The sequence below is a fragment of the Pan troglodytes genome, chromosome 1 (assembly GCF_028858775.2).
Source record: "Pan troglodytes isolate AG18354 chromosome 1, NHGRI_mPanTro3-v2.0_pri, whole genome shotgun sequence".
NCBI lineage: Eukaryota > Metazoa > Chordata > Mammalia > Primates > Hominidae > Pan > Pan troglodytes.
In genome coordinates, this window is record NC_072398.2 from 121,824,736 (window position 1) to 121,837,138 (window position 12,403).

Below are 12,403 nucleotides of genomic sequence, written 5' to 3' on the forward strand. Positions count from 1 at the left end.
GCTAGTCACCAGAGGCAGCCCCCTTCCACTGTTCACCCACCCTTCCAAGCCTGCCAGAGACCCTCACCCAAAATGAATCGACAAAATGTGCAAGCAGATGTTTTCATCTTTGGAGTCTTTAAAATAATGATCATCAACAGGGAGATTTACCAGGAGAAAAGAGAATATCTTCCCTCAAAATCTCCTTGGAGTTTACTGCAAGGCATCTCAGAAAGTGCTTTCCATATAGAAAAAAACCCACGTAATAGATATGCTGCAGCGTTTTATCTTGTGTTTGATTTTTTAAAACTTATTGATGATGAGTTTTTGTGTGTGTGTGTGTGTTTGTTTGTTGTTGTTGTCGTTGTTTTTTTTGCTATGTGTACTAGGTCAGGGTTCTTCAAAATTTGAAGTGACACCACTAAGATAAGCCTGTAGGAAATTTGTGTGTTTATTTATAAATTTATCTATCTGTTATGGGAATTGGCTCACACAATTTTGGAGTGAAGAAGTCCCATGATCTGCCGACTGCAGGATAGAGAAGCAGGAAAGCCAGTGGTATCATTCAGAGGCTAAAGGCCTCAGAACAAAGGTGGGGGTGGGAGGCGATGGTGTTAGTCCCTGATCAAGTCTGAAGGCCAGAGAACCAGGAGTGTGGAGGTCCCAGGATAGGCAGAGATGGATGTCCCAGTCAGAGAGATCAAATTCACCCTTCCTGTCTTTTTCTTCTCTCTGGGCCCTGACAGTTTGGTGGATGCCTCCTTCATTGCTGAAGGAAATCTTTGCTCAGTCTTCTGATTCAAAGGCAAATCTCTTCTGGAAACACCCTCACAAACACAATGATTTTACCTGCCATCTGAGCATCCCTTAGCCCAGTCAAGTTGATGCAGAAAATTGACCATCACATTATGCCACAGGAAACCTAGAACAGAATCACAATTAATTACATTGTGCCTATTAGAGAGAAGGTCTTGACTGCCACAAGATCATTCTTTAACCTTTCTCCAGGAGTTGACTAAGCCACAGGTAGAGAATGGGTAAACAGAGAGTTTTATACAGGAGATTCAAGGACAGGTAGATTCGTAGACTGTGATTCATTGGCAGAAACATGCACACACTATAAACAAAAAAGGTGAAGGTAGAAAACTTGAAGGTATTCTTATAAACCTATAAAAATATTATAAGATGAAACTGCAATCCCTCAAGTACCTAAGGTAGTGCAGAAAGATCCATGTGACTTGCAGTTGTCACCATGAATTAAGTTATTCTCTCTGGGCTGGGTGGCGCGATGGCTCAAGCCGGTAATCCTAGCACTTTGGGAGGCCGAGGCAGGCAAATCATGTGAGGTCAGGAGTTCGAGACCGGCCTGGCCAATATGGTGAAACCCCATCTCTACTAAAAATACAAAAATTAGCCGAGGGTGGTGGCACACGCCCGTAATTCCAGCTACTCAGGAGGCAGAGGCAAGAAAATTGCTGGAACTCAGGAGGCGGAGGTTGCAGTGAGCTGAGATCGCGCCACTGCACTCCAGCCTGGGTGACAGAGTAAGACTCCATATCAAAAAAAAAAAAAAGCTATTCTCTCTAGAGAGCAATTTATCTATGATAATACCATAACACCATTCTCACCTTTTGCCTTGTAGTAATTGCCTTTGGGGACCAACTCAAATAAAGTACCCAAAAACCAGAGAAGGAATTAGTTTAAACATGATCACTCTGTTCTAAAAATAAATAAATGAGAAAAATCCACATGCCCAATAGGGTAAGAATGACTAAGCAAACTATAATTTATCCACAGGAAGTAATGATAGCCATTAAATGCTAGAAATAGGCATGCATATAGACTGCCAACATGTACAGATTCTTAGGTAAAATGTTAAAGAGAAAAAACTGCAGAACCTAAGAGTGTATGTGCCCATCAATCTCACCTATCCAAAGAAGTAGGCATAAATAAAAATCTAAAGGGAATTTGAAATGACACCATTAAGATAGAGCCTATAATTTGCCTAATAACTATTCAGTGAGCACCTGCTATGCTCAGGGACTGTCCTAGGTGATATGCAAACACCTGTTACATCAGCGAACAAGAAGAGACAAAAACACATGTTCTGAGGACGTTGACGTCTTATGAGGGAAAGCAAACCAACACAAGCACACAAATAATGTAAGACATATGAGCATGCTTTTCATTGAAGTGTAATACACATACAGTGCACAGGCCTTAATGCATGCTTTTTTTTTTTCTTTTTGAGACGGAGTCTTGCTCTGTCGCCCAGGCTGGAGTGTGCAGTGGCGCGATCTCAGCTCACTGCAACCTCTGCCTCCTGGGTTCAAGCAATTCTCCTGCCTCAGCCTCCTGAGTAGCTGGGATTACAGGCGCTGCCACCACGCCTGGCTGATTTTTGTATTTTTAGTAGAGACGGGGTTTCACCATGTTGGTCAGGCTGGTCTCAAACCCCCAACCTTGTGATCCACACGCCTCGGCCTCCCAAAGTGCTGGGATTACAGACGTGAGCCACCGCACCTGGCCAAGCATGCTTTTCATTGAAGTGTAATACATACAGTGCACAGGCCTAAAGTGTGCGCTACTCTGTGGGCTTTCCACTTGGATACTCTTCTAGAATCACCTCCCAGATAAAGAGAGAAAACTTACAGCACTGCACCAGAAGCCTTCAATAGGCAACCTTCCAGTTCTCACCAAGGTCACCAATCATCTGACCTCTGATACCATGGACTCATTTCCCTCTCCTGAATTTCGTGTAAGTGGAATGAGATCGTGTGTCCTTTCTCCTGTCTGGATCCTTTTACTCAACACGTCTGTGAGACCCATCCATGTTTTTGCACATAGTGTTAGCATGTTTATTTTCATTATAGCAGAGTAAATATTCCATTATATGAATGATGGAATTATGTTGATAAACCACAGTTTATTTGTTCATTCTTCTATTCATGGAATTTGGATTGTTTTCAGTTATTGGCTATTTAAAATAAAGCTGCTTTTGGCATCATTATACCTGGCTCTTGGAATCCATTAAGACTCATTCCTATAGGGTGGGATTTCTGGGTCCTGGGTAGATGTATGTTGAGCTCTAGTTGACACTGCCAGTATTCCAAAGTGGCTTTCCCACCAGCAATGCATGACAGTTCCAGTTACTGCATAAATCACCAGCAATTGTCAGTCCTTTCAATGTCAGCCATTCTAGTGGGGATACAGTAGGATCTTATGGGTTTTTAACTTTCTGCTTTCTAATAATGTTGAGCACCTTCTCATGAGCTTGTTGGCAATTTGGATATTCATTTTTCGGAAATGCCTGTTCAAGTTTTCACTCATTTTTTAATGGGCCGTATTTCTGGATATATAGTTTTTGGAGAAGAGACCTTTGTTGATTTGTAATAAGTTCTCCCTGCTGGGCATCACCTGAATTCCTAACCCACAAAATCAACAACTATTTGTGATAACACAGCTTGGGAACTGCTGAGTGGGAGAACCTTCTGGTGAAGCAGCTCACAGTAGAGCTTGGGTCCTAGAGATCTAAGCTGTGATGGAGTCAGTCAGTGTGGAAGACAGAAGGATCCTGGTTCTCTGTGATGGGAATTCCACCACCTCTGGGCATCTAAGACGTACTCACTGAGACCTAGCTCTGCCTAACCATGGAAAGCACTGAATAATACTGAATACATATAAATAAATGAAGATCTAGGCCCAGAAAGAGGCATCCTTTCTATAGAGCACTTTATGTGGCTTCCTGCTCTAAGGCAGGCAGAAAAGGGATCAAGAAGTTGGAAACAGGGCCAGGCGTGGTGGCTCACACCTGCAATCCCAGCAATTTGGGATGCCAAGGTAAGAGGATCGCTTGAGCTCAGGAGTTCCAGACCAGCCTGGGCAACATAAAGAGACACATCTCTACAAAAATTTTTTTAATGTGGCCAGGTGTGGTGGCACACCTATAGTCTCAGCTATTTGAGAGGCTGAAGTGGGAGGATTCTTGAGCCCAGGACTGGATGCTGCAGTAAGCTATGATGCCGCCACTGCCCTTCACCTTGGGAAGCAGGAGACCTTATTTCAAAAAAAAACAAAGTTGGAAACACCTTACTAAGCCCATCATAATCTCTATGAACCCAGCTACTGCCAGGGTCACCAGCCAGTCCCTCGGAAGAGGCAGTGACAGACACAGTCTGGGCAGCCAGGAGCAAATAAGACAAGACAAATGTGGCTGAGGCTTTATTTTGATCAGGTAGGCCTAAGGCAGGGGCCATGCTGCAGGAGCAGGGCCTGTAAACCAGTCAATGCTGTCATGCAACATGGGGACAGCTCGGGGCTGAGCTCCACAGGCGAGGGGCCAGGCAGGCCCTTCAAAGCAGACACAACCACTAACAGGAAGGAAGGTCAGGCTGGCTTTAGTGCAGGGAAGGGTAATGATGGGAGGGGATGTTCACGAAGGATAGTGGGTAGCTGAGGCTTCAAAGGGCCTGCATGGGACAGGGGTTTAGGGGAAGTGAAGAGGCCCAATAAAGTCTTGGGGGTAAAGATGGGAATAAACAGGAGAAAGGAACGAGGAGGCAGGTGCTGGGATGCAGAGTCCAGCTGCGCTGCACAGTCTGGGCAGCAGGCTGAGTATGGGCTCCTCACTCCCACCTCCTGGCCTTCAAGGCATTACTTGTTGCCCCAGACAGCCACCCTTGTGTACAGAGGTTTTGGGAGGAAGCGGCTGGACTTCATGTAGGCAGAGATCTTCTCCAAGCCCTGAGAGGGGGGAAAATAAGGCCAGAACTCAAGGTCAGCTGCCCATGAGGGCTGGGACAACCCCACTGTAGACACAGCAGGTCAGGGCCCTGGCCACAGCCTTTCCACGTGGGCTCAAGTGCTGAGGCATCACACAGCCTCTTAGGGTCCCCAGATCTGTGGAGTTAACTCTTCCAACTTCCTTTAAGTAATGTTGTACCACAGTAACAGCTAACACTTATGAAGATTCTACACGGTGCTGGGTGCTCTGTACCCAAGAGAAATTACAACATAAGCTTAGAAAACCCACTCGACTACTCTGCAAGGCTGAATCTATTATCACCATTTCTCATGTGGGAAACGAAGTTCAGTAACTTCCTCACACTCAAATAGCTACTAAGGGGGACAGAGCTGCAATGTAGACTGGTTCTGTCTCTCTCCAGTTCTGGCCTCTTTCTGTCAAATCCCCATCCTCCCCCAAATCCCTCAGGAGGTCCTGTCGCTCTCTGACTACACAACATTCTCCTGTTTCACAGGGAGGCACCTGGCTTGCCTAGGTTTGCACACACAGAGGGGACCTCTGAAAATGTCTGTGCAGCCTAGAAGAGAGCCCAGATCTCACCCAAGGACCTGGCAAAACCTGGATGAAAGTGGTCAAGGTGTGTTGGACCAGCAAAAGAAATGCCAGACCAGGCTCTAATCATTCCTTTTAAAGCAGAAAGTCTAAACCTCCCCACCTGGTACCTGAGCTAAACACCACTGTGCCCCAACCCACCTCATCTCCAACCCCACTACCTCAGACCAGGCTGTATGACACTCAGGTGTGCTCTGCACGATCTTTCCAGGATCAAATAGCCGTGTAATTTCTAAGGATTCAGAGAGAGCCAGGGCTGCCTATTCCCAAAGGGCCAAGCCCAGGTGGACCATATGCTGCAGCCCTCAGCTCTCCTCCCCTCCCACTACCTCTTACATAACCCCAAGGCCACTCAGCCAAGACCACAGCCAGAGCTGATGGGAGCTAGCTGAGTAACCAGATCCCTTGATGGGTAGTGGGAAAGGAAAACAAATTCTAGGCTGAAAAACTTGTTGGACTAATGCCTCAAATTCTCACATCTGTACTAAAGTAGGATTTGCTGCTCTCAAATTCAGCACGGGTGAGGGATGGTTCCCCATGAGTGAGGGGCAGGCCCCAGGCCTGGTACCCAGGTGGTGCCACACACCTCACAGGCTGCTCTGCCTGCAGGCCTCTCACTGCACTCATTTCCAGGAGGGGGCAGTCATCTATGCATCTCCCACTATGCCTCACACCCTGCCTCATGCAGAGGAGAAGGTCGGTGAATAGGAGTAAAATCAGTGTGCTACTCATCTCACAGGGGGAACACCTGGAACACTGGAGGGGAAAAAAGAGAGGAAAAAAGATAAAGAAGGAGAGTGCCCCAGCACAGAGCACTTCAACATACACTCCTTCAACAGGGGCACCCACATATGTACCCTAATCCAGCTCTGGCCACAGCTCTGGCTCTCAGGATTCCCCACGTGGGGGTCTGATCGTGCAAAGCTTCTGGGAGTAGCTATGAATACTGCCTGTGGGTTTCGTACTCGACGTCAATGCCACTGTGTGTCAGTCCTACTATTGCCAGCTGCATCCATGCTCCTAAAGTTCTCTGCCTCTTCCAAAGTGCCCTGGGCTGTGAAATCCAGGCTGGATGAGGCCTGAGGCTTCTTTCTTTTGTCACAAAAGGGAGAGCCCTGACTGCCACCCATAGATCCAGACGCTCACAGGGAGCCCAGCACAGCCTCCACTGGCTCTGGGACCCAGAACAAAGGACTGACCCTCTCATTCAAAGTTTTCTTATCTCTAAATGGGCAAGATAATTCTGTCACCCTGTAGGAATGTTGGAAATTTCAAATTCCACACGATAGGTATAATGTGCTGGGCAAGGTTCCTGGCATGAAGCCAGCACTCAATAAATGCAAGTTATTCTTTATGCAGATCCAGGACTGGGAAAGCATCTGAAAGGAGGTAACGGAACAAGGGGCATCAAAGAGAAAGGAGGATGGGGGCATCACCTCAAAGCGGGAGATGAAGTCCTTCAGATTTGGAAAGGCGTCCAAGCACTTGGGCTCAAATATACGGTGGAGGTCAAGGACATCATAGGCGAGGAAATCTACAAAGGTGATCTGCAGAAGGCCAAGAATGTGTGGGCTGGAATCTCCGTAACATAGGATGTATGGCAAATCTCTAGTGTCCTCATCACATGCCCCCATTACCTTGTCTCCAACAAACCATGGCCTCTTCCCCAGGAACTGTGAGAAGTGCTGCATCATTGTAGGAAGTTCCTCCAAGTATTCTGGCTTCAGTTTCTCCTGAGGCAGAAAACAGCTGTCACCACCCTCAGACACAAGCTCCCTGCACAGATGTGGCCTCCCCAGGGCTGTGTATGGCCCCAGCTGGCCACGAGCAAGCAGCCATCTTCCCCACAGCTGGAACTGGCTTCAGCTAGACATACCAGCATTTATTACACTCCAAATGGGTAGCTGGAGGCTTTTGTGGTGATGGGAAGGCAGAGAGGAATGCAACACTATCCCTGAATCTGTCCCCACTGACCTCCCAACCACCCTCCTCTGGGTCAGCCCAGGAGCACCTGAGTACCTGGCAGGCTCTGGACCCAGACACGAGCAAAATCAAGGATACAAAGAACTAAAGGAGCTCAGAGAAAGAAGTTGAAAGTTCCTCCTAGTGCAGTGGCAGAATAATACAATGGACATTGAGTAGTTTCTGGAGAGATGAGATTTTGAGAGGCTGCATGGAAGGAGACAGAGGAACAAAGGCCCTCTGGCCGCCCCTGAGCTGCCTGTTAGGAAAATGCATTCATCCCTGTGCGTGTCAAGGAGAAGCACTAGGAAAAGAATAGCACGGAATTCCACAGAGGAGGGTGCTATTACATCCCACTACATACTTCTTTACCCCATAGTGTGAGTCTGCGTATTCCCCGAACAGGCAGATGGCATGAACCAGCTGGGTTAGATGGCCCGTGGCAGAGGTCAGGGGTCAGAGGTGAAGGGAATTCTGAACGCATGACTTTATTGTCTAGGAACTGAATTTCTAGCTTTCATAGGACTTCCTATGATTGGTGGGGACTTATTTCAAGTTTTTATTTTATAAGTTTAATGATATGACAGTCACTCTGCTACAGTACAGGGAACCCTCAAAGGATCAATAGCAGTGAGGAGTTCAAATTGTGAATAGGACCAGAGTAGATGGGAATACAAGCCTGGCTTCTGGTCCAGACCAGGGAGGGACTCACAAAGTCAGGGCTGTAGCAGACTCTGGCCAGCTGATTGGAGACGTCCATAGCCTGATTCTCCAAAATGTCCACACGAATCTTCTCCTCTTCTGTCTCCCCACCTGCCACCCACAAAACACAGACTCACTCTGAGCATAGCACCCCAATCCAGCCAAGGAGGATGCCACCTTCCCCCCACACACTGCAGCCACCCACACTCACACAGGTTGTGCTTGCGGGCAATGTAGCGCAGGATGGCGTTGCTCTGGGTGATCTTGTGAGCCCCATCAATCAAGTAGGGCAGCTGGATAGATGGGAAACCGGGGAAGCTCAGTTGGGCCACCAGGCTCCCCAGCATCCCCTTCCCATATGCAAGGGCAGAGGGGAGACCGGGCACTCACTGTGCCCGCTCATGGCAGGCCTGACATAGAAATACTGTCACATGAACAAATGAGCTGGGACACAGAACATCATGGAGGGGCTGTGTAGACAACCAGGAGTGAGAGGAATTGGGCAGAAGACTCCTGATCCGAACACCTCTAAGCTGGGGAGAGGAGATGCAGTCAGAGACACGTCGCACTTTCCCCCAAAACCGCCCCTTCCCCTGCACCTACATTGGGAAAGTCCAGGCCCAGCTTGAATTTTTCATTCAGCCACTGGCTTCTGTCATAGTCAGGAGCTGCCGTGGGGAAGAAGAAGTGAAAACAAACCTCCCCAGAGCCCAGCCCTCCTTCCCGGGGACCCTCCCAAGGAGCCAGTGGCAAGATCCCTGAGACAGGTGGATCTAGAATCTGACCACTCAGTCCCACATCCCAGGGTTCAGGGACAAAGAATCCCGCTGAGGGCTCTGGACCCCACACGGCTAAGGCTTCCAGGGTTTAGGGAAGCTCTGAGGGACACCCAACCCAATTAGACAGGGGGCCCAGCATCCCGCCCCAGCATTCTGCCTTGCAAGGCCAGAGGACTCCCTCACCGGGGCTCAGGGAAGGGACAGCCTGCAGCTCCAGCAGGGGAGGCCTGCAGAGGCAGCCACAGGTGGCCACCATGGGTTGCTTGGTGCCAACTCAGCGGGAGTGGGCAGAGCCCGGACACAAGGGTGTCATTACCGTCCCCCATCGTGTACTTCTTTTCCTCGTAGCTTGAGTCTGTGTATTCCAGGAGCAGGCGGATGGCGTGGGCCAGCTGGAAGAGATGGCCCGCAGGTCGTGTCAGAGATGGAGGGTCCCTGACTTGGTGACTTTCTCTGCACCAGGTGAGCCCCTAGTCTACACTGCACTGCACCCCCCCACCCCGGCACACACACACACACACACACACACACACACACACACACACACACACGCATGCACAGGCCCTCCTGTGAGAGATAGCCCTAAGGAGGGAACCGTCCCTAGAGCCGGTCCCCAGCCGCTCGGCACTTCCCGCCCACGCGCCCGGTCCCACAGTGCAGCGGACCCTCACTCACCCCGCGGATGTCCCAGTACCCCAGTGTCATGGACATGATGCTGGTTGGTGTCGATTCTGCAGACAGGCCTCAGCTGGGCTGAACTGCGACCTCCTCTGGGGTTCCCGGCACGCAGGGGCTGGACCTAGCGCCAGACCCGCCCCCTCGGCCCCGCTGCGCCCGCCGATCTTCAAGGTCGTCACTTCCAACCAGCCGATCTTCAAGGTCGTCACTTCCAACCAACAGGCGCGGGAGGCACGGAGCAGCTCGCTGGATCCTCACTGGCTGAAAGGAGTAAGATCCACCGCCACCTCCGAGTGTTCAGGGAGCAAGGTCCGGAAGCACTAGGTGGGGCTCGGCCTCGCCAGCTTCCGTAGCCCCGCCCCGCCCCGCCCCGCTCCGCTTCGGACCTCTGCTGGGTCCCCAGGGACTTGGCTGTGCGCGTGAGAGTAAAGCCAGATCGTAAGAGAAAAGTTCTTCCCCCGTTTCTTCTTCTCCGGACGTAGCCCAGCCTTCTGCCTCTCGGCTGCCGAGTTCCCACAGGCTCTGGGAGACTGAGGCTGCCAGGGTCAGACTAAAGAGAGGTCTCAGAGAGTTTAATTCAACACTTCTTGGCTACTAAGTCTTAGAAGTCTGATGGTGTGCTCTCTCTGCTGAGTTGGGGAGCGTGAATGGAGGCTATGTCACCGAAGCTGATAGAGCTCAGTCTCTGTTGCAGATGCTCCCGACCCTTTTGCATTGGGCCAGTTCCCCAGCTCTGAGACTGGGTCCAGGCTCAGGAAGTGGCCTGTGTGTCAAGGTGGATTCCCATGTAGGTTTGCCTACAGCAAGACGATAGCACCATGCACACACAAGTGCTTGGACTTCTGAATAGTTATACTTCTCATTATACATTAAGACATTAAGAATGTGTCATTCTGAGTCTTTTTTTTTTTTTTTTTGGAACGGAGACTCGCTGTGTTGCCCAGGCTGGAGTGCAGTAGGGCGATCTCGGTTCATTGCAACCTCCGCCTCCCGGGCTCAAGCGATTCTCCTGCCTCAACCTCCCGAGCAGCTGGGATTACAGGCGAGTGCCACGACGCCCTGCTAACTTTTTTGTATTTTCTGTAGAGATGGGATTTCACCGTGTTGACCAGACTGGTCTTGAACTCCTGGTCTCAAGTGATCCACCCGCCTCCGCCTCCCAAAGTGCTGGGATTACAGGCATGAGCCACGGTGCCTGGCCTGTCATTCCGAGTTTATCCATCTTGAGCTGGGAAAGATAAAATATCTAGGTCCAATTGTGAAGATGATTTTTTAAGAAAGCTAACACTCATGAGAATAATTATGAAAGAAACAGAATTGATATTGTTACATTAGTATTCACCCATTTGGTCATTCCTTTATTGAAACAACAGTTGTTGAGATCCTACCATATTCCAGGCACTGGGAATAAAACAATCCTTCAAAAACACTGTACTTTGGCCACCTACGACTAGAAGTCAGGTGGGAACTACAGGGGAGAGATTTTGAAAATACGGGACACTTCTTACTGTTTTTGCACACTGAGAGGCAGTGGAGTGGGAGAGGGGTTGAGTGTAGGAGAGAGAAGCGGTGCCTGCTGTTGCAAGGACTCTGGGGAGCCAGGAAGACGGGGCCCAGGTCCCAGGTGGCTTCTTCAGAAGGAGGAGTACGGCTCTGCGGAAGGCGGGAAGAACTGGACCAGCAGGATCTCCAAAGTAGGGGCCACAGTGGCCACGAGGATCACACCAGGGCGGGAAGTGGGTCTGTGGACAGGGATCGGGAGCAGTGGGGATGAGGGAGGCGGAAGTGGTGCCCTGGGGAAGAATGTGCACGCTGTTGTCAGGTTATTTTCTGCATGCCTGTGAGATCTAACCGGTTCATTGTGTGTTCACATTCTGCATTTCCTTACTTACCTTCCGTCTCAGCCTTTCCGTAATTGAAAGAGGGGTTTTAGAGCCTCCCATTGTTAATGTAGAACTGTCTATTTCTCCCTTCAATTCTGTCAAATTTTGCTGCATATATCTTGTTTTATTCCTACTATGGGAATTGCATCTTGTATGAGAGAAATCAATTATCCTTCCTGGATGGTCCACCAGATTATCTGTGCTTTCCTCATTTTAGAAGCTTCTGGGTATCTTTTCTTTCTTTCTTTCTTTCTTTTTTGAGATGGAGTTTCGCTCTTGTTGCCCAGGCTGGAGTGCAATGGTGCGATCTCGGCTCACCACAACCTCCGCCTTCCGGGTTCAAGCAATTCTCCTGCCTCAGCCTCCCGAGTAGCTGAGATTACAGGCATGCGCCACCATGCCCGGCTAATTTTGTATTTTTAGTAGAGACACTGTTTCTTCATGTTGGTCAGGCTGGTCTCGAACTCCGATGTCAGGTGATCTGCCCCCCTCGGCCTCCCAAAGTGCTGGGATTACAGGCGTGAGCCAAGGCGCCTGGGCACTTCTGTATATCTTTTTCAAGAAAACATGATTTCCTGGTGGGATGATAGTTTTAAATATCTGGCAATCTCTAACAATTCATTGCAATCACAGGGTAAGTTACTATGCAGTGGACAGAATAAGCCTGATGTCATGTAAGAAACAGGATTTTAGTGGAGCACTGATTATACTGGTATTAAGTATCATTTATTACAATAGGAATGAGTCACTTTTGTGTTCCTCAAGATGGACAGATTCCTTGAGTGGAATTAAATAGTTTCTGCAAAGCAGGCTCAGATGTCTCTGAAGAAAGCAAACAACCGTGGTAGCCAGAATAGACCCAATATTAGTCCTGATTTATTGGCCTTGTAATGGCCTCAGCAGAAGCAATTTGTTGGCACGAAGTCTAAGCACAATTGTTGCAAGACTGAAGGTTGGGATGAATGATGTGAGTGAAACATAATTACCATAAGGAGCCAGTTAAAGGGAGGTTGCCTTGTGAAGTTTTTAAAAGGACAGCTATGAAATTTTTGTCAGCAGGGTTG

At 49.1% G+C, this 12,403-nt stretch overlaps 1 protein-coding gene across 4 annotated transcripts; it reads right to left on the minus strand.

The window, feature by feature from the left end:
* Window positions 1-406: 406 nt before the first annotated feature.
* GSTM4 (glutathione S-transferase mu 4) lies at window positions 407-10,216 on the minus strand. 4 transcript variants are annotated; one of them, XM_063782101.1, is made up of 9 exons: window positions 9,454-10,167; window positions 9,095-9,170; window positions 8,603-8,667; window positions 8,211-8,292; window positions 8,010-8,110; window positions 6,973-7,068; window positions 6,772-6,882; window positions 5,922-6,091; window positions 407-901 (listed from the first exon to the last, which is right to left on the minus strand). In XM_063782101.1, exons 1-9 carry the CDS (start codon window positions 9,487-9,489, stop codon window positions 886-888), a joined length of 753 nt encoding a protein of 250 aa, XP_063638171.1. In that variant the 5' UTR covers window positions 9,490-10,167; the 3' UTR covers window positions 407-885.
* Between the last annotated feature and the right edge of the window lie 2,187 nt (window positions 10,217-12,403).

Bases quoted from the DNA above. Each gene is read 5' to 3' on its own strand.
- GSTM4 (XM_009427394.4), bottom strand. From the start codon at position 9,489: ATGTCCATGACACTGGGGTACTGGGACATCCGCGGG. The intron at 8,293-8,602 runs GTAGGTGCAGGG...CCATCTATCCAG, and splicing joins TGGGCCTGGACTTTCCCAAT to CTGCCCTACTTGATTGATGG. The intron at 7,069-8,009 runs GTGAGTCCCTCC...TTTCTGCCTCAG, and splicing joins TCTGCTACAGCCCTGACTTT to GAGAAACTGAAGCCAGAATA.